The sequence below is a fragment of the Puma concolor genome, chromosome B3 (assembly GCF_028749965.1).
Source record: "Puma concolor isolate L17-30 chromosome B3, mPumCon1.1.hap2, whole genome shotgun sequence".
Lineage (NCBI taxonomy): Eukaryota > Metazoa > Chordata > Mammalia > Carnivora > Felidae > Puma > Puma concolor.
The window spans coordinates 27634282-27654509 of record NC_141672.1 but is presented as its reverse complement, the minus strand read 5'-3'; the positions used below and the strand labels follow the sequence as shown (position 1 = coordinate 27654509).

Here is a 20228-nt window from a genome sequence, read left to right as displayed (position 1 = left end):
TCCCATCATTACTTATTTATACTGCATAGAGTAGAGTAGAGCAGTAAAGCCCAATTGCTAACAGCCCAGGATTTCATATTAGATTTGAATCCAAGCGCCTTCATTTAATTGACTGTTATTTGGAGCTATCTCTAAGCCTCTGTTTCATTATCTGTACAATATTACCTACGTTGAGGAATTGTTCTTAGGATTAAATGAGATCAGGTGTTTTCCTGACATATATCAAGTGTCCATTGCATGTGTGCTGGTACAGTTATAATTTCTGCTGCCACCACTGTGCCCTATTAAAAGAAATTGCATTCTTGTTGTTAGTAAGCTGATACTCGTAAGTATGATTTGGCTCTATCTGGCAAGGCTATGGAAATTCAAATACATTCTGAGATCCTGAATGCTAATAATGCTAATGACTATTGAAGGCAAGGGCTTAGCTTCAAATAAAACAAAAGATTAGATTTGGACACACTGACTCCCAGTCAAGTTGTCTTCATAAGTTCACACTTAATACTCTCCTTCTGCTTCAAATACACTGCAGTGATAAAAAACACCAAAAGGACCTAGCTGACCTTCAGAACGAGGGAAGCCTCTCCTTGGCTCCCAAATGTGCAGAAATAACTGAGGATCAGTGAATGAGGCTGAAACAGTAAGCTTTCTGAATTCTGCTTTGGGAGCAGGCAGTGACAGCCCAGAGTTCAGCCCCTGTAGCATGTTGGGGCCTAAAAGTTCCCTCCCTACCCAAGAGGAAAGACGAAGAAGCCAGGCTCATTAATTGGCAATAAAACAGTAATTTTTCAGCTGGGGACGATGTGGCCCCAGAAGACATCTGGGAATGCCTGGAGTAATTACCATAGCTGGGCAGGGGCGAGGGGTTTCAATTGGCATCTAATGAATCGAGTGTAGGGATGCTGGTAAACGTCCTGAAAAGCACCTGGTAGTTCTCCACAACAAAGAATTATCCAGTCCAAAATGTCAGTAGCACCAAGATACTATTGGAATGCAGTGGGCTCTCCTAATGGGAGACTGATGAAACTGACATGGACCCATTGCCTGAGGCCACATCTTTATATGAGGCTGTGGGCCTACAGAGTCAGGAGGATAATGACACACCCTTGCACCTGCTCATGTTTCAAAACTCACCTGGATTTCTAAATATGACTGAGGCAAGAGCACTGAAATACCACTGGAAAGTCTTGTTCTGGACTAGGGTGATGGGCCCTAGGTGGAAGCAGTTATAAAAACTTCTGCCAGGGAGGGGTGAGCAAATACAGAGACAAGGGAAGAAATGATTCCTATTCAGAATGAGCCTACAAACTAAAGTTGCAAAACACATGAGTAAATCTGAATCTAAGAAGGATTGCCAACAAAGCTGACAACTGGAACATGAATTCCTTAGAAATGAAATTAACATTTTTGAACAGCCAGACATGTTAGGTCCGGTATCTGGTAGGCTTATCTTGTAACATGTGATTCTGATCAGAGTATCAGAAAGAAAACCTGAGGAAGAGGTGGACAGGTTACGCTTTAAGAAATAATAACTGAGGGGCGCCTGGGTGGCGCAGTCGGTTAAGCGTCCGGCTTCAGCCAGGTCACGATCTCGCGGTCCGTGAGTTCGAGCCCCGTGTCGGGCTCTGGGCTGATGGCTCAGAGCCTGGAGCCTGTTTCCGATTCTGTGTCTCCCTCTCTCTCTGCCCCTCCCCCGTTCATGCTCTGTCTCTCTCTGTCCCAAAAATAAATAAACGTTGAAAAAAAAAATTAAAAAAAAAAAAAAAAGAAATAATAACTGAGACTTCTCTGGAATTGAAGAAATAAATGAGTCCTCGGCTAAAATATTCATCCCATGTACCAAAATAAATGCACATCTAGACATATCATAGTGAAACTGCAGAACACTGAGCATAAAGGGAAGAGTTACATGCTACTTGAGAGAAAATTCACAAAGGAACACAGAATCCCACATTCTTTTTTTTAGAAATAGTAGGTGGCAGAAAACAAGAGCTAACAGCTTCAGAATGTTGTGGTGAAGTAACTTTCAGTCTAGAATTTTATACACAGCTAAACTGTCATTCAAGAGAAAAGCCAAAATAAAAATAATTTGAGATATTCAAAGTCTAAGAGTATACCACATGACCTTCACTGGAAGAACTAGCAAAGACTGGATAAGATAAAAGTGAACACAGAAGTGTTGGATAACATGAAGCAGTGAGGGGCCAGACTTTTATTAAGTGATAATAAATGCTAATGACTGTAAACATAATTGTTGGTCTTTTAAAAATATAAAACATGTTTGGGACAACAAAGACAAGACTGAAGGCCAAGAGGATTCAGTGGATGGCAAAAATATAGCAGGTCTATGTCAAGTTCTAAGGGCAAGACAGAAATATTAAGGGGAAAAAAGTGGAAAAAATAACTAAATTTTACGCTTAGAAAAAAAATAGCTAAATAATTGATATATACTCTGTAGCTTTCAAATCAACAGAAGGAAAGAGAAGAGAATGTAGAAACTTTTGAGTCCAGTGGAAGGCAGGAAAAGAAAAAAAAAGGCAAAGGAAAAGGATGGTAAGTGGAAAATAAAAACTAAGATAGTAGAAATATATCCAATTATATGAGTAATCACACTAAATGTTAACAGGATTATACTCTTCTATTAAAAGATAGATTATGAAATTGCATTTTTTTAAATAGGCTTCACATCCACTGTGGAGCCCAAAGTAGAACTTGAACTCACGACCATGAGGTCAAGACCTGAGCTGAGATCGAGTTGGACACTTAACCAACTGAGACACCCAGGCACCCAGAAATTGTACTTTTTAACATGTTCGGTTGTAGCCTGCTTAAAAGAGAGATACCTACAGTAAAAGTTCACAGTGCGAAGCATTAGAAGAAGGTAAACCATGCAATACTAATTAGGGGCATGAGTATAGCAACAGAGAAAATAGAATTAAGCAAAAAGCATTCACTGGGATGAAGAAAAGCACTGGTACGCAGTTAGCATAATAAATTCAAAATCTGTAAATCAAATGCTGATAACAGTATAAAGAAATGTTGGAAAGTTATTAATCATAGTGGGTGATTTATTTAAATCTGCTTCTATCAATAACTGATAGGTGCCTCATACAAATTTCTGAGGATTTGGACTATTTGAAATATAGAATAACAATTTGCTTTGGTAAGTGGCTTTTCATGTTTTCTGACCACCACTTATAATATTAAAAAAAATACATTTTATATGCAACCTAGTAAAAATATCTAAATTATGTATATGAAATAAAAGTTTCACAAAATATTATTTCCTATTATTTGAAAAATGCCGATTGGGTCCCCTAAATTTTGCAACCCCCTTACGAGCCACAGGTCATAGTCTGAAAAACATTAATAGCTCTGCATAGACTCCTGCATCCGGTAGGGAGAATATACATTCTCTTCGAGGATATGTTTACAAAAATTCAACACATACTGTCACAAATGAAGGCTCCACACATTTCAAAAAATCTGTATCCGTTTTCACTCTTCAACAGTAAAAAACATTTTAATTAGGAAAAACCAAATGGTAATGTTTAAAAAAGACTCGTGTGTTTGGAAATTTAAAAAAATTCGGTACGTAATACCCAGCTGTTAGGTTATCATAATGAAAATCATAAAACACTTAGAAGTGGATGGCTGTGGAAAATGCTACGTACCACATTTGTGGGATAGCCAAAACTGCTCTCAAAAGTAAACCTGGAACTTTGAATTTATTAAAAAGACAAGAACGATTGAAAATAAGTGAGCTAATCATTTAACTTGAAAAACTATAAAAAGAACAAGAGCAAATTAATCAAAATCAAAATAAAATAATAAAAATACAGAAATCACCTAGAACAGCCCAGCACGTGGGAGAACACGAGAGAACAGTGCCTCGAGCAGTGTTTGGCACATGGTAGATACTCATTAAATACTGGGTGAAGGAATGAATGAAACTGACAACAAATGGTAGACGGGGTCACATCTGGAAAGACTAATACGGTAAATTTAAAAAAGAGGAAAGACCCACATAGATAATACTAGGAATGAAAAGGAATAAAACAACAAATATAATGGATCGTGGGTTAGACAATGTGTAGTATATTTATAAAATGGAGCCTTATGCACCACTACTGCACAAAAGTTGACTTCACAAAGTGCTTCTTGAGTTGGTCTTGTTTTCAGACCCAAATTAATAATGTTCTAATTGTTGTTTGCCAAGGATTAGTATATTAGCTTCTGTTTGTGAGATGCATACATAATCCCTGGACTGATGGATTAAAGGAGGAAGCACACATACACCTGCGTGCATGTAGGTTGTAAGGAACATTGTGAGATGTTTCATCTGTGAGTAAACATTTGCTAAGAAGACTCAAGAGTACATGTCCCTTTTGGAATTCAGTTCTATAACCTAACTTGTGCCTTGAGATTTCTTCTCTCCTTTGGGAGTTAAAAGAAGTTTGGTTGTCACCAAAGTTTTATAAAAATGAGCAAGTGCGGGGTTTCTTTTCAGGACCTTCACAGATGCCACCATGCCTGTCTGCCACAGCCCTGGCAAGGTCAGCATTTCGAGCTCTCCTCTTCCTGTGAAATCTTGAGCACTTTTCTTTTGTGGCTCCTTCCTTCTATAGAAAGGTCATCCCCGATGTGGTGGCATGAATCCAAGGTAAACTTTCACTTAAACCATTGGAACAGAAACCTAGTACCTCTGTGTTAGAGATGTGGAAAGCCTTGAAAAGAACTCGAAGAGAAACAATATAGCACCAAACCACAGTCAATCTTGTGAAGTAATGAACAAAACAGATCTTAAAGAAAGGATATCACTTTCAGAAAAGTTTCCACTGATCAAAATAATGGGAAAAAAAGAACAGAGGAAACCACAAATAAAGGAAATAAAGATCCACGAAAAAGCACGTCCGAAGCCTTACCAGCAAAATGGATAGTAGGGATTTTGCTTATTATTACCCTCCTTGACTGGCGATGATATGTCATATAGGCTGGCTGTATGGTGTGCTCTTGACGCCAGTGGCATTCCTAGCCAGCTGTTTGATCGGCATTTATTTCCCAAGTAGAGACCGGTACTAGGAGACATCTTTCAATAATAAACGTAGGCACTATTTCGGCTTGTAGGGATACTATTTACTTGTAATGCATTCCCGAACAATGTCTTTGAGAGGCCCAGGAAGGCTGTTCTTCCTTACTCAGGGTAGAAATAATGCCCATGTCAGGCCTTTTCTTGGACTTCAGGAAAAGGCAAGAGATCAAAGGAGTAAGTGGGAGTGGAGCAAGTGACTTGAATCCCGGGTTAGAAAGTAAACATTTAATACGTAAGGAAACTCTTCAGGTACTAGCCATGAACACATCCCAAGGAAAGAATCTGCCTTCGTTGAAAAAAGCATGTCATTATTAATGGAATTCTTCTAATTAGAATTCTTGGTTGTGACTAGCGTGCTCCTGTTCATGGCTACATCATATCTTGTTTCAGTTTTGACGTGGCTCTGGTAATCGGGAAGCCTGCCCTTCGGCAGCTTTTGATAATAACACGGTTCGTTGTGTGGAGAAGAGTCTGAACTAAGCCCATCACCACAGTTGAGGTTGTAGGAAGCCTCAAACTCCCAACCCTGGGCTATATCTCCCGTTCTTCTGTCTTCTGGAACCTATACCACTTCCAAGAAGAGCAGTTATGGAACACTACGGGACTGCATGGTCACATCTAGCACTCTCCTTGGTTTAAACTCTAACTTTTGTATGTTGTAAAATTAACGGCACCTGTCTTGTCCCATCTTTTCGGTATTCCTCACTGCAAAACTCAATACTTTTATAAGGCACTTTCCTGAGTTCATCTTTTGGTCTTCATATTCCATATGTTCCATGATCGGAAAACAGCAGGTAACAGAGCTGCACCAAACACACATTTAGCTTTGCACATTCAGCTCTTCAGAGAGAAAGAGACTGTATGGTTTCAGTGGCGGCCGACTCCGTGTGATGTTCTTCTTGGGGAGAGCTGGGAGGCGCATCGTTTCTCCTGTCAGTCTCATTTCCCATGAGCCTCTTGTGTAGGACGGACATCCTCTGTGCCGTGTGTAATTCTCATGCTGAAAGACATGTGTTCTATGACAAGCCAGCTGCTTCATTTGGTGCACAGTTGAAGAAACGGTGGTTCATTCTGATGCTGAAAAATGTGTATATTAGATTTATCGAGAGGTAGTTTGTCGATCTCAAATGAGACCTCTCTTCTAAGAGAGTTTAAGAGTAGTTGTGACCATGAGATTTCTGCCTCATAGGCCGCCAGTTAACTACCTTTTGACTTTAATAGCAAGTTGCTGTTAACTTCCAGGTTCTGAGTATGTTGTGGACATTCTCCTATTTAGCACCCACATTCCATAGTCAGAGTCACTGCGTCACCCGACTTAATATTTCTGTACGTGGATAAGCTTATAGTGAATGCAAAGATGGTTAGCAATCCTAAGTAAAAATACCAATTCCAATAAAAGTTAATGTTTGTTTAGCCATTGATATAATACTAGATACCGTGCTAAGATGGGCCTTACAGTCGCCATCTTCCTTAATCCTCAACAACCCTACGAGGTAGGTCGTGGTAACTTGATGTTAAAGGACAGTAACTGACTCAGACAAGCAGCTGACTACATAAGGAGTTCCTAAAACACAGGCACTCCCAGGAAAGCTGCAAAGAATTATCGCAGAAGCAGATCAACAAGCGCCCTAAGTAAGCTGTGGTTCAAAAGTTCTCACTTAGGAGTGGGTTGACCAGAGGCTGGAATGTATTTTCCCAGGGAAATGATGCTTGCACGACAAAAGCGTATTTACCCACGATGTGCCTGAAGTAGTAATAACATAGACCCAAACCACTTTGTGTACCAGTGTTTTCATGGAAAAGTCCACTCTGAATTTCCTCTTGAATGGCTGTTGGACACATTTCTCCACCGCGGGGGGAAATGGGGCGCCTGTGCTAGAAACAGTAGGCTCATTAGAAGTGTTCGAAGTTTGAGTCAGCGGTGGCTCCCAAGGCCTGTGATGGGAGTTGATGGAGAAGGCAGGGTGGAAGAGTGACAGGGGATGGACAGAGGGAGAGGAACAGGAGACAGCCCATGAAGGTGAAGGGTGGGATCAGAATTCCAGAGAAGGGGGGAAAAGAGGAAAAGAATTTCAGGGAGGAGAAGAGAGGAGAAGGAGTTTAAGGATCCAGACTCACTAGTTCTTTTTTTTTTTTTTTTTTAATTTTTTTTTCAACGTTTTTATTTATTTATGGGACAGACAGAGACAGAGCATGAACGGGGGAGGGGCAGAGAGAGAGGGAGACACAGAATCAGAAACAGGCTCCGAGCCATCAGCCCAGAGCCTGACGTGGGGCTCGAACTCACGGACCGCGAGATCGTGACCTGGCTGAAGTCGGACGCTTAACCGACTGCGCCACCCAGGCGCCCCAGACTCACTAGTTCTAAACACCCAAGGGACTCTGTTCTCCCTCGGGTAGCTCCTTGTTTGCTGCTTTTGTTTCTTCTACTGACTCTGGTATTTCGCCTGCCTGGTTCCCTTTTGCTGTTCTGCGCGATACTGAGACCGGCTTCGTGGCTTTTCTTGACGCGGCTGCCCCTAACCCAGGCAAATGGCCCTAAGGGTTTTTAACCTCTGTAGAGGAAAGAGCCCATCCTAGGTTCTGGAACTTTTCCTTTTTCGCTTGGACCTGGAAGAGCCAATATTAGCTAGAGATGCTTTGGGTAGTTCTTTGGGTCTATAAAGGGCTGAAATAAAATGGATAAGCATTCCCCATGTAGCTATTCAAGGTTGAAGCTTGTGGGACAAGGGAGAATTCCCTCTGTTCCTTTCTCTCCTGTTTGTCTCTACCATTCCCTTGTCCTCCAATGAAAGTGGAAAGGAGTGGGTGGGGCCGCGATCACAGCTTGCTGGAGGGGAAGGGGTCCAAGAGAGTGTGATCCTTGCATCACTGCTGGGGTGTGCTCTCCATCAGTGAGGGGGAATGGGGGGGGACCCCCTGGGCACCTAAGCATCTGCCAGAGCCTCCAAGTGCTCTTCGCATCACCTTCCCCTTTGCCCACTAGTCAACGTTTTCCTCACTTCTCTGCTGATACAAGTCACTTGGACACCTGGGAGCTATAAAAAGCCTAGGTTCTCACACTTTATCCCGGACCCACTGAGTCAGAATCTCTAAGGGAAGGGCCTGGAGAGCTGTGTGATTAACAAGTGACCCCAGGTGGTTCCTGTCAAGGACATTTGACAAACACTGCTTGACCATCCCTCCATCTTGCTGGTCTTTAAAACTCCTCGGACATTCTAAACCCCTTTCTGCCTCAGGATCATTGTACGTATATTCTATTTCTTCTCCACGAAAAGCTCTTTCCTGATCCCTACTCTTGGCCAATAGCTACTTCTCCTAACTTCATGACTTTGCTGAAATACGACAGTTTCAGAAAGACCATCCTTGACCACCGGTGTCACATCTCAATGAGGTTCCCTTGTTTCATTCTCTTTTTTAAAACACTTCGTGCTGTTTCTCCTTAGCATTTATCACATAGTTTGTCCCTTATGTCTTTGCCTAATGTCTGCCTCCTCACTAGTACCAAGCATGGAATACTTTTTGCATGGATGAATAAATGGACAAACAGTGTCAGGAGAAGGGTTCTAAAGGTTGGATTGATTGCTGCTCAAGAAATAAAGAACCGAGCGTATGAAACTTTTAGTCTTACAAAGTAAAATTTTAACACGTCAACTAAAATCAAGGTAGATGGGTCCAACAAGTAATTTGTATTTGTGGGGCAATGGATCAGATTATTTTTTTAAATATTTATTAGATACCTGATCTGTGCAAAGTGCAATATTAACAGCTATGGCTACAACAGTGAACGAGCTGATATAATCTCTGCCTTTACGGAGCTTACTTTTTAGCAAGGATGACAGATATTAAGCAACCAGTTACACAATCCCGTAATTACAATTTTGGTAAATGCAATGAAAGAATTACAGATCTGTAAGAGCCTGTAGTGAGGAGATCCAGCATGGTCTGTAGGGCATCAAGCTAGTCATAGAATTTCTAAGACATGTGGCTGGGGAACCTGTGCCCAAAGCATCCAATTTACTCTGTCCTGTCTCTTGTCAAAGTTGGCATGGGGGTGGGGGGGGGGTGCCTCTATATAACAGTTCCTCAACTTCAGCGCTATTTTTTTTTTAAGTTTATTTATTTTGAGAGAAAGAGAGAGAGAATCCCAAGCAGGCTCCACACTGTCTGCGTGGAGCCCGATGTGGGGCTTGAACTCATGAACCATGAGATCATGAGACCTGAGCCGAAATCAAGAGTTGGACGCTTAACCGACACAACCACCCGGGTGCCCCTCAAATTCAGCACTATTGACATCTTGGGCTACAAAATCCTTTGGGGGCACCTCCCAGTGCACTTTAGGAGATATTTAGCACCATCCCTGGCCTCTACCCACCAGGTGCCGATAGACCTCGCTGTTGTGACAACAATGTGTCAACATTGCCAAACGTCCCTTGTGGAAGGGTGGGGGTGGGGACAAAGTCTGTCCCTCCTTTCTACCTCAGATGAGAACCGCTGGTCTACATGAACCTTGGTGGTTTTTTTTGTGTTTTTTTTTTAATGCCTTTACTTATAATTTATCCAAGTCAATACTGGAAACTTCATTTATTCATTCAGTAAAGAAATATTTGTTGAACGCTTATTAGGTGCCAGGCACTGGAGACACAGCAGTAGTCCAAGCCTGTGCTTTCTTGCAATTACCTTCCAGTGGAGAGAGATGTACAACAAACTTCAATATATGTAATATTTCAGAAGACGGGGTAGTTGGTCACAGGAGTCCTTTCTGCTAAGATGACATTTGTACAAAGTCTTGAAAGAAGCAAGGGAATGAGCCATGTGACAGAGAACACCGAGAGCGAGAGGCAAAGCCATTGGAGGGCCTGCATTTGATCTAACCTTTCTATCTGCTGATCTAACCAAGCTGCTTGTGTTTCAGAGGGTCCACAGAAGGGCAGCTGAATGGACTCCAGAGCAGCCTTAACTCTGCAGCCTTTGTGCCCATCACCAGCTCCACAGGTTAGTGGACACACCAGCTCTTCCGCGGCTGGGACGACAGGGAGGGTGCTGGGCTGGGCATATTCTGTCTTCTGCCTCCGAAGAAACCTGCAGTTCAAAGAACGAGGAAGCATCCAGGCTTTTGAAGCATTGGCAAATGGGCACTTTAGGATGGAATGGTTTTCCAGAACTAGTTCAGGGTAGATGACATTCCTTGGTCTGGGAGAATGCTATCAGATTTGCAGTATTTAGGCTGGTATTTGACCGGTGTTTCACTGTTCATATCGTATTCCCACCGGTAGTGTCTCTCCCTAACTCTTCAGGACAATGGAGCTCTGGTCTTCGATCATAGTCCCTGTCATGCTAATGTAATGGCCTATTGATCCATTGCCAGGTGCTTACTGAGGTCTTTTTAAAACCTCTCGTGTAGGTATCCACATCTAAGTCAGGCAACATTGGTCCAGGCATAGTTTTCTGTGAGTACTAACTCGTAAGAATATACTGATAAGTAATCAGAAAACTAAAAGAAAATCACTTGGATTCAGTTCAACAAATACTTCTTATTGAATACCTACTGTGGAGAGAATGAGATGTCAGCTGAGGGACATAAAGGGTGGACCAGGCCATCCCTCCTGTCAGGGAACTTACAGACTTAGGAAAAGAGGAGAGTCAGCAGGGAGCGGGGCTGCAGGGTGGGTAAGTGTCAGGTCCTGGGGATGCAGAGAAGAACCATAGACGGTTGGCGGAACACCCGCTGTGCCCGGCACAGTTCTGAATGCCTCACATGTGACAACTCATTTGTCTACAAAACAGGCATATAATAGGAACTGTGTTCCCTGTTTTACAGCTGAAGAAATAAAGGCACAGATTATGAAACACATCTAACATCTCACAGCTAGTAAATGGTGGGGCAGTATTTGAACCCGAGCGACCTGGCCCAGGCTCTTAAGGGATTAGAGAGGGCTTTCTGGAGGCAGAAACATCTAGGTGGAGGGTTGAACGTTGACATGTCTGCCGGACGGGGGGGGGGGGCGGGGGGGGCTGTGCGGGACTAAAGGAGTGCCAGGAAGAGGGAGCAATACTGCACAGTCGGGGGCGGGGTGAAAATGCCCCGTGTTCTGGGAGCCCTCGTGTGTCACTGTGGCAGGGGACTAGGGCACGAGCAGGGAGCAGCAAGAGAGAGGTCACGGAGGTAGCAGGGCCGGTTTGCGAGCCGTGTAGGGAACTTGGTCCTGAGTGCAATAAGGAGCCGTCAGGGAGTCTAGAGCCAAGGGATGAGGGGTGTGCGTGCGACATAATACACCTTAACATGATGCCAGATCTCTAAGAAGCCTGGTTAGACTGTATCACAGGGAGAATTACGCACACCTCCGGCTTACCGTGGGGTTCAAGGAAGCCATATATAGAGAAAAGCTCTATAACCACACCCACATCAGGTTGTAAGAGTATAAAGACTTTGTTCTCTGCTTAATATTTTAGAACCCGAATTCAAGAAATAGTTGATGGGTATCTACTTGCCCCTCCCCTCCCCCAAAAAGAATCACTAGGATATGGTAGTTATTTTTAAGGAATGAACATTTCCCCCTGGAAGTGGCGCAGCCTGGGAAGTGGGCGGCCGGGAGAACTCTGCACTGTATGCACAGCTGAATATATCTGTCCACAAACTTCTGCAGCCAGAGAGGTTTGCAAAGCATAGGAGATCCAGGAAACCTGCCTACTGGTATTTGCAGGTCTAATGAACGCATTAAGTACAAAACTGAACGCTCTGCATAGACTCTGGCCAGGGAGGTTGGAAATTTGCGGGGCCAGGTGGGTCATACTCTCAGCATCTCGCTTATGAATTAATATTTATTGACTGCTGAAGTTATGTGTTAGAGATTTTGTAACCATTGTAATGAACGCAGCGTCAGCCTAAAACCGCAGAACAAAGAGAAAAGTTGTATATTAGTTATATAAAGGTTGTATACTGTATATTGTATAATAGAATCCCCGGATTCCAGTATCTCCCTTTTCCCTCTGCTTCTACCTTAAGACGAGTGCATTATTTTTTTTCGCCTTGTTTAGGTAGCCAGCTGTTCACTGCTTTTATCTCCATTGACTCTGGACCTCTCAAGTGCCTTGAATTCGTTTCTAGTCTGTGATTTTCCTGGTGTTCCCGATCCTCAGTTAAAGAAACACTGATGAACTTGGTACACGAGTCTCAGGCATTTTCCACACTTCCCAATAAACATTTTGCCTTAGCGGTATAATAGTAACTAACCCTGTTAGAGTTATTTATACAGCTCGTAAGTAACTACCTGGCACTTGAGTGTTTCAGCTACAAATCATGCGTTTTTCTGTATGACACATAGATTTAAAGGTGTTAGTCTAGGGGTTCAGAAGGCTGTCCTATAAAAAGGTTAGGTAGCTATTAGAGACATTTTTCTTTAAACCCAGAAGAAGGGAGAGTAGCCCCTGTAATAAGTCAGTTATATGGCTCTCAGAGATAGGAAGTTTGTGCCTCTACAGGAATCGCTACGCTGACTTTGAAAGGTAGTTAGCCCCTGTCTGGTCCAGTTAACTCAGTTGGTTAAACATGGTATTATTGAGTCCACGAATATAGCAAAAGTCTGTTTCCTGGCCCCTTGACTCTTCTGCAAGTCTAGCCAACCAGGTCTTAAAGCTGTGTGACTTTGTTCCTTGGGCGCCTGACTGAGATACTGGTTCATCCCAGGGCTCTGCTGAAAAACAACTCAGAATCCTTCCCCACTGATGGTGACCTAGTGACAGTCTTTTAAGTGTGGATGTTAAATGAGGTAGTGGACATGAAAGCTGCTAGCAAAAGGTCTGGAATGCTCCATGAATGTGACTTTTTCCTTGACTTCCCTACCTCAGGCTATATATTCTGAGTTTGCTATGGGAGGCAAGACGTAGAGTCAGCAAATTTGGAAATTTGAGAAGGAAGCTAGAGCGAGGGCCTTTGGCTCAAAGCCAAAGCCATTGTTGGCCTTCGTTCTTTATAACCATGGCGTTCTGGAGTTTAGAAGTGGTGATGGGGAACTAAAATAGCAGAGAGTACCAGATTAGATAACTGGCATTTCTCTCATGCGGACTTCATAGCGTAAACTACCATTCTTGCAGGGTCTGAGGCCATACCAGCTGCCCTCATCCCTGGCCCTAGCTTCTGCCTACGCCTCTTCTGTCCTGGAGCCCGGGCTCTATCTGCCCCCCACCCCAGTTTGTTTGTTTTGTTTTGTTTTGTTTTGTTTAAAAAGCTCTTACTGGTCTGGAGTTGGTGGAAAGATTCTTTGAACACCAGTGCTGGATTTCATTTACAAGAAGTGAGCAACAGTGTCCTTGTTAAATATTTGCTATTTGGGGCCTTGATAAAACATACATTTTAGCTTTATCCTCCTTGTTTGCATGGGGCTGGGGCAGCAGCCCATCAGTGTGCCTCTGCCCGCCCACCTCCCTGCCTCCCTGTAATACAAGACAAAGGAACTTACTTTAATAGAAAGTAAACCCAGCGGACCTTAAACTCTGAGGATCTAGAAGTCACTTTAACTTTCAAGCGAAATGATTTGCTGGGCAATTCTCAGCGGAATGACCTCTTTTTATTATCAGATTCTTATTCTTTTCACCAAGCGTTATCTAGTTGTTATAGATCCTGGATGGATCTGGAATATAAGAAGTTAATAGTGAAAATGAATAAAGCTCTTAAGATGCTTGCCCTAGTGTCTCACATCCTTTGTTACTCCCAAAACGTTCTTCTCTTCCCAGAGCCAGAGGGATAAGAATTTGGGTTTACGTACTCTTATGGTGTTAGAAAGCAAAGGGCACAGGTTTGGTGTTTGGCCAGGAATGGAGCATCAGCATCTGGGCAAACAATGATCCCCTAAAGCCTTGTTTTGTTTTGTTTTGTTTTGTTTTGTTTTGTTTTGTTTTCTTGAAATACACATAGGTGTTTTCTCCTTTCTTTATGTTCAATGTATTTCTCAGCCTTCTCTTTCCTTCTTTGGTTCCTTCTGTCGCCCGCCACCTAATGCTAGATACTAGGCGCTTTTCTGGGCCTGGTGTCCCTGGCTAGTCTTCTGTCTGGTTTTTGTCCTATCCTAAAACCTAGTTTTAGATTTGACCTCTTGTCCTTTCACCAAGATCAAATAAAGTGTTAAGTAGGGATTTTTTTTTTTTTTTTTACATTTTTCAGGACCTTTGGAAGCTCCCCAGGTTATTTTCGCCAGATCCAAACCCTTGCCCACACAATCTGGAGCCCTTGCTACAGTTATAGGACAGAGAAAATCAAAGTCGGTGAAGTCAGGGCCAATTTAAGGTAACAGTAAGAATAAGAGCATATTTTTTTATTATAACTTGCTGACTTTATGCCACAGCAAGAGGCTTACTAGCTATGAAGAGAAGCGATAGTTTCTCAAAATGACAAGGAAATTGGCATTTTGTAAAACCAGAGCTCAGGAGTCTCCAAACTGTGGGTCAAAGTTAAGCTACTCCTAGCTTGCTTCTGTAATAGCCTGCCAGTAGGTGGCGCTGTGGCAGTAAGAAATTTCCTCACTATTCTGGAGGGTTTTGTTTAAAACCATGGGGACATTGAGGCCAGTCAAAGAAAGAAACTAAAGCTATAATTGAGTTATCACAGGTAAAGTGTAACAGAATACATTGGAGAGAATGATATTTGAAGTTCAAATCGCAATAGCCTCTAAAGAGAATGTTCTCAGTGATATTTATTATTTTAAAGAAGGCTTTTAGACTAGAGTTGTGTAGTTTGTGAACTGGACTTTCAAATAATGGGAGGCAGGAAGGAAGAAAATTAAAAAATAATTTTTGGGGGGTGAGGTTGAGTGAGTAATTATGCTGTGTGTCTGAGTTAAGATCAGCATGTGCTATAACTGGCCACAAAACAAACCGTAAATCCCAGCCTACCACCCATCCGTAGAAATCTGACATTGAAGGGACGGCCTGACTTGATCTTGTGAGGCTGTACCCACACTTCACCAGCGCTGCCCCACAGTATTTTGTTCCCAGCTGTGGCCTTCAAAACTTTCCAGAAAATTCTCTGAAACCACAAGGTTTTGATGATTCCTTTCCTCTTTGCTCTACCCTACACACTGAAGCATTAATGGCACACCTGCTATGAGCTTAATACCCTTCTTACCTCTGGGGGAATACTTACAAGCTTATTTGAGAAGCATTATTCATCAAAATACCCCAGGAGAGCAAAGGAGGGAGGAAAATTATTTACCCACCACAGGATTCATTTACATTGGATCAGAGAGCTTCAAATATCTTTCCCCAGCCCATCTAAACTCTTTCCAAAAAGGAATGAGAAGAGAGAAGGGAACACCAAATCCATGGCTTGGTCATCTACCAAAATGTACCAGAAAAACTGAAAACAACTCGAGTTCTATTGGTAATACTTGGCCAATGGGCCTTTAATTCTGATATCCAATGATGAACAACTAATGAAATATAGAAAACTAAAGCGAGAAGGTCAATATTTCCTTGAGGAGACTGGCAGCCAGGAGAATGAATGCGACATCAAGCTCCAAACTAAACCGATGGCCTGCCAAGAAGCACTAATGTCCCATCGGCTTCCAGGACTGTGAGACTTGGACCCTGCCGCCGTTGTAATATCACTTTCCTTGAACCTATTTCATTAGTATCCCTTACAGTCCACCCAGAACATTACATGGCAAAGTAGGATCATCAGGAGAGAAGCCTTGGGAAAGAGCCCATCTCTCAACACTTAAATCTCTTGCAAACACAGCCCTGCTGAGCCTGAGCGGCACATAAGCTAGGGAGGGTGATGCTGTACTTTGTAGTTAGCTGAGGCGGTAAGACCTCATGCCAAGCGTGCATGGCCTCGGCACAGAGTGGGTCAGGGGGCCTCAGAAGACCAGGCTGCCATGGTGCAGCACGACCAGCTGGGAGGCTCCGGAGGCAGGCCCACCAGCCTGGCAGGTGGTAGGTGTCAGATGGCCATGGGCTGCCTCTCCCTGAATAGGAGAAATACGTAGTTCACAAAGTGAGGAGGCAGAACCCCAGCGTCCGTGTCCCATCACCCGGATGCTTGTTTTCTCCTTGCTGTGAGTGCAGTAGAGGCACGATCACTGCTCAGGCCAGAGGTCCCTTAAACCACAGTCACAGACGAATGTTATCACGAGCTGTAATGATCCTAGAGCCTCTTCATATATGGGGTTCGGGAGACAGGCAGGTTAGATGCGAGGATTGAAGTATGTTTGCATAGCATGTTATCTAAGACAGAAAACATCAGTTGTCCTGATCAAAGAACGAAGGAGCTGCACTAAAGCATGCTGGGGACTCAGACTTTCTAAGACCCCCACTATGCTGCCCCAGGCAAGGGTCGTATTTAAATAGATACATTATTTTGCGTCTTCTTAGATTCTGTATTGTCCGTTTGGCATCCCTTCGTCACAGAGCCAGTTAACTATGTTTTCTGTATTCTCGATGCTTTGACATTTGGGGCCTCACCGAGCCAGAGAGAAACTGCCCCTCCCAGGGCTAGCTAATTCCTAGAGATCATAACAACTTGCCCACGAGTATGCCTTTCAAATGGAAGCGAACCAGTCCCAAGTTTATATCCCCAACCGCCTCCTTATCTAACTCTCACATGGAACACCCACATTTCCCTTGCCCCAGATTGCTCCAGGGCCAGGTACAACTAGAGAGAGCACTGCTGGAGCCCGTAGCCCACCAGAATCCTTAACACGAGCCAGCCTTAAGCTGTTTACCCTGCTCTGCCTTGCCTTTCCCAGGGAAATCCCAAGTAAGGTCATGGCCTCGGCTTTCTCCTCACTCCTGTCTTCTGTCTCCTGACCACACTGGTGTTTTCCTCTGTGACCCCATGTGGCACGCAGTGACCTTCTCTCTGGGACGCCGAGTATAATCAGCTTGCCCCTGCCAAGCCTTGTTCTCATCTCCTCCAGAGCCACACTGACTTAACCATACCATACCCAACTTATACACCCTTAGAACAAACATCAACAGAGTGAATGTCTTTACTGTGCAGTGCGAGGAGCCAGGAAAAAAAAATCTCCATCAATTAGGTTTATACCACTAAGTTCTAAGCAACTGGTCACAGCACTCACTTCATTATAGGCTGTGTTGTATAAGTGGTGTTTTAACGGTGTGTGTGGTGCTAGCCTTAATCTAGCTGCAGCCACACATGAAGGATGTGGATCCCTCTCCATGGCAAAGTCGCCTGGCTGTCAGCCATTGAAATTTCATGCTTTCCTGTCCCGAGGCCTCTTCTTTTCATTTAGTAACTGTTTCTACATTCAGAAACAAAACCCAAGCATAGCAGAACAACCTGGTTGGAAGTGGGGGAGGAAACAAGCTGGCTTTCAGTTTGGGGGGGATGGAGGGGAACACTTCCATGGTCCTCTAAGGGGGTTCATTTGCCTTAAAGAAAACCAGGGAACTCTATTCCTGAAATGGATTAAGAAGTGGACCACTAAGAAAGATAAGATCTGAAAATTGATACTGTCTCTTGCTGAGCTGGCAAACTGCCAAGAGAGGAGTGATGATTCTTCAATTGTTAACAATTACTACTTTGTTAGAAAGAGACAAGGAAAGCGCAGCGGCCCCTTTCTCAAATTACATTTATGTTACAGAAGCGCGCACACCTCCTGGAAAAAATGCTTGGCACCCTGGATTGTGAGGCTTGTACCTACCACTGCCTCTTGCTGCAGATTCGTATTGTCCTGTGTAATATCTGTTCACTTTGGGTGGGAAAAGATCCTGTTTATTCTTGTATTCCTGAACTGGGCAGGTAACCAGCATAGCATTGCCTTACTTTGTAAGTTTTTCTACTTATCGCTACAAGTTATCAATCTATACTCTGTGGTTATCCATCCCATGAACCCACACATCTTGCTGCTAATTTCAATGAAATGCTTGTTATAGGCACATACCTTTGCTTTACCATCCTTCTATCCCCAGGTCATAATTGCTCCTAAAAGTTCTAAAGAAAGAAATGGCATGCTAAGCCATGCCTGTCTTTGGAAACAGCAAGCTTTGTGCATGGAAATATTTACAACGCTGCTCGCCTGATCTGTAGAGTGTACCGGGCCCCAAAGTGTGTGGGTGGGTAAGTGTAGGACGCGGAGAACGGTGACTTGATGTGCATTGCCCCGTTGGCATGATCTGTGCGGATATTTATGCTTTATTCCTTGAAATTATAAAGAGAAAGACTCGGATTCTCTTGTCCTCCGAATGAAGAGCTTCGCTGGTAAAAGTGGAACAATAGTGTCTCCTACTTCTTTGTATTCTCCTCTTTGGAACACACAAGTATTTCCAGACAGGACTCTAACATAGGTATCAGGAGCCCTCTTCCCTTAAAACCTAAATCCCGGCTAAGCGGTTACCTGATACCAGAGAGGAACTGCTTGAACATGCGTAATGTCCCCTTAGCTACATCAAGAAAACAAAGCATGTTTCCTCAGTACAAACTAAGGATGTAACTTGGGAAGCCAACCTGGCTGTAAGATGGCGAGATGAAGTAAAGAGGTCGGCTGCTTAGAAGTTTCTATTTTACTGTTATTTATGTGTTTGTGGTTATCAGGAAGAAGAATCACTGTGTTTTATATTCAACTGGACTGAAAAGTGACTGAGGGTTTTTTCCGCCTTCCATTCACTTCTCATTAAGACATGTTTGCTCATGAGACAAACTCAAATGAAGATGTTTTAGAATTTGACAAGAGTTTAGCTTTTTTGTTTTGTTTTTTTAATGAGTGAATTGTTTGTAGTTGATCAGACATTGGAACATGGAATCTTGACATCGCCGCTCGTTTTTAGAAATATGACCCTTGCAGGCCTTCGGTGTTTAGTCATCTTTTCTACTGTTCTCCAATGTAAATTGCCGTTGCGTGTATGTACATATCCTTATCCTCCTCTGTTTACGCAGAGAATTTGAGTCATCTGCAATAGCCTTTTGATTATCAAAGAGAAGCACCCTCAGTTTACCTCTTTAAGGAAAGTTACTATACATAAGCATAAGGAACAAACAGTCTCAGGGGCTGGACCTCATAAAAACTTGCAACCTTGGGGCGTTTGAGTGGTTCAGTCAGTTAAGCATCCACCTTCGGCTCAGGTCATGATCTTATGGTCCCTGAGTTTGAGCCCCACTGAAAGCTCAGATCCTGGAGCCTGCTTCGGATTCTGTGTCTCCCTCTCTCTCTACCCCTCCCCTGCTTGCACTCTGTCTCTCCCTGTCTCTCAAAAATAAATAAACACTGGGGGTGCCTGGGTGGCTCAGTCGGCTGAGTATCCCACTTCAGCTTGGGTCATGATCTCGCAGTTCGTGGGTTCGAGCCCCGCGTCCGGCTCTGTGCTGACGGCTCAGAGCCTGGAGACTGCTTCAGATTCTGTGTCTCCTTCTCTCTGCCCCTTCCCTGCTCATGCTCTGTCTCTCTCTGTCTCTCAAAAATGATAAACGTTAAAAAAATTTTTTTTTAATAAATAAATAAACGTTAAACAAAATAAAAAAAAAAAAAAACCTGCCACCTTATTTGGGAGAATTAGCAGTTGTAGTGGCTAAACAGCAAATCTGTTAGTCCATCCCTGATACTAGGTCGTCTGCTGTCCCCTCGGTGGCTGGCCTCCACTGTTTTCCAGGTTAGCAACTCTGCCGTATTCGAGATTCCACCTCCCTCCGTGTGGTTGTTTCTCTCTCCACTTGTTACATCCACCTTTCAAAGGACAGAATTAGAATACTCTGCATTCCTTCATTCATTCCGAGACGTGCCCCTGGTGTGCAGAACTGAAGGTGGCAAATGCCCCCTTGCGGACAAATGCCAGCCCTCTGCTAGGATCGCATGACTGCGTGATACAAAGCGGCCAGCTTCGGCACTTCTGACCCCTGTCTTGAGGTGGCATTGTAGCTAGCAGGTACAACATACTTTCCATCCCTACCATAGAGTCTTAAAATAGAAAGCCACATGCAGTAAAATAACAAAACATAAAAGGAGGATCCAGTCCAAAAGTCAAGATATTTCCAATTTTTCAAATACAAGACGAAATAAAATTACTGTGATCAAGGTTAAATTTGGTTCTGAGTCTCTTAACCATCGAGACAAAAAGGGAAACCAGAAAAATCAGGGTATATAGTTCTCATTTTCAAAAAGGAAGCTATGCTCTGGAGGAAAATGAA

General features: G+C 43.4%; 1 protein-coding gene across 17 annotated transcripts in view; it reads left to right on the top strand.

Annotated features, from left to right (window-relative positions):
• TTLL5 (tubulin tyrosine ligase like 5) overlaps positions 1-20228 on the top strand; it is a 289561-nt gene that overhangs the window by 227835 nt on the left and 41498 nt on the right. For 10 of the 17 annotated variants that reach the window (XM_086709206.1, XM_086709205.1, XM_086709209.1 and 7 more), the window contains 2 exons: positions 10008-10087; positions 13187-13775. The exons of 2 other annotated variants lie outside the window; for them this stretch is intronic. In XM_086709206.1, the coding sequence (XP_086565332.1) occupies positions 10008-10087; positions 13187-13449 (343 nt within the window). In that variant the 3' untranslated portion in view covers positions 13450-13775. Of the gene's footprint in view, positions 1-10007; positions 10088-13186; positions 13776-14252; positions 14376-20228 lie in introns of those variants that run through there. 5 more of the 17 variants (XM_086709211.1, XM_086709217.1, XM_086709219.1 and 2 more) reach the window with 2 other exon arrangements.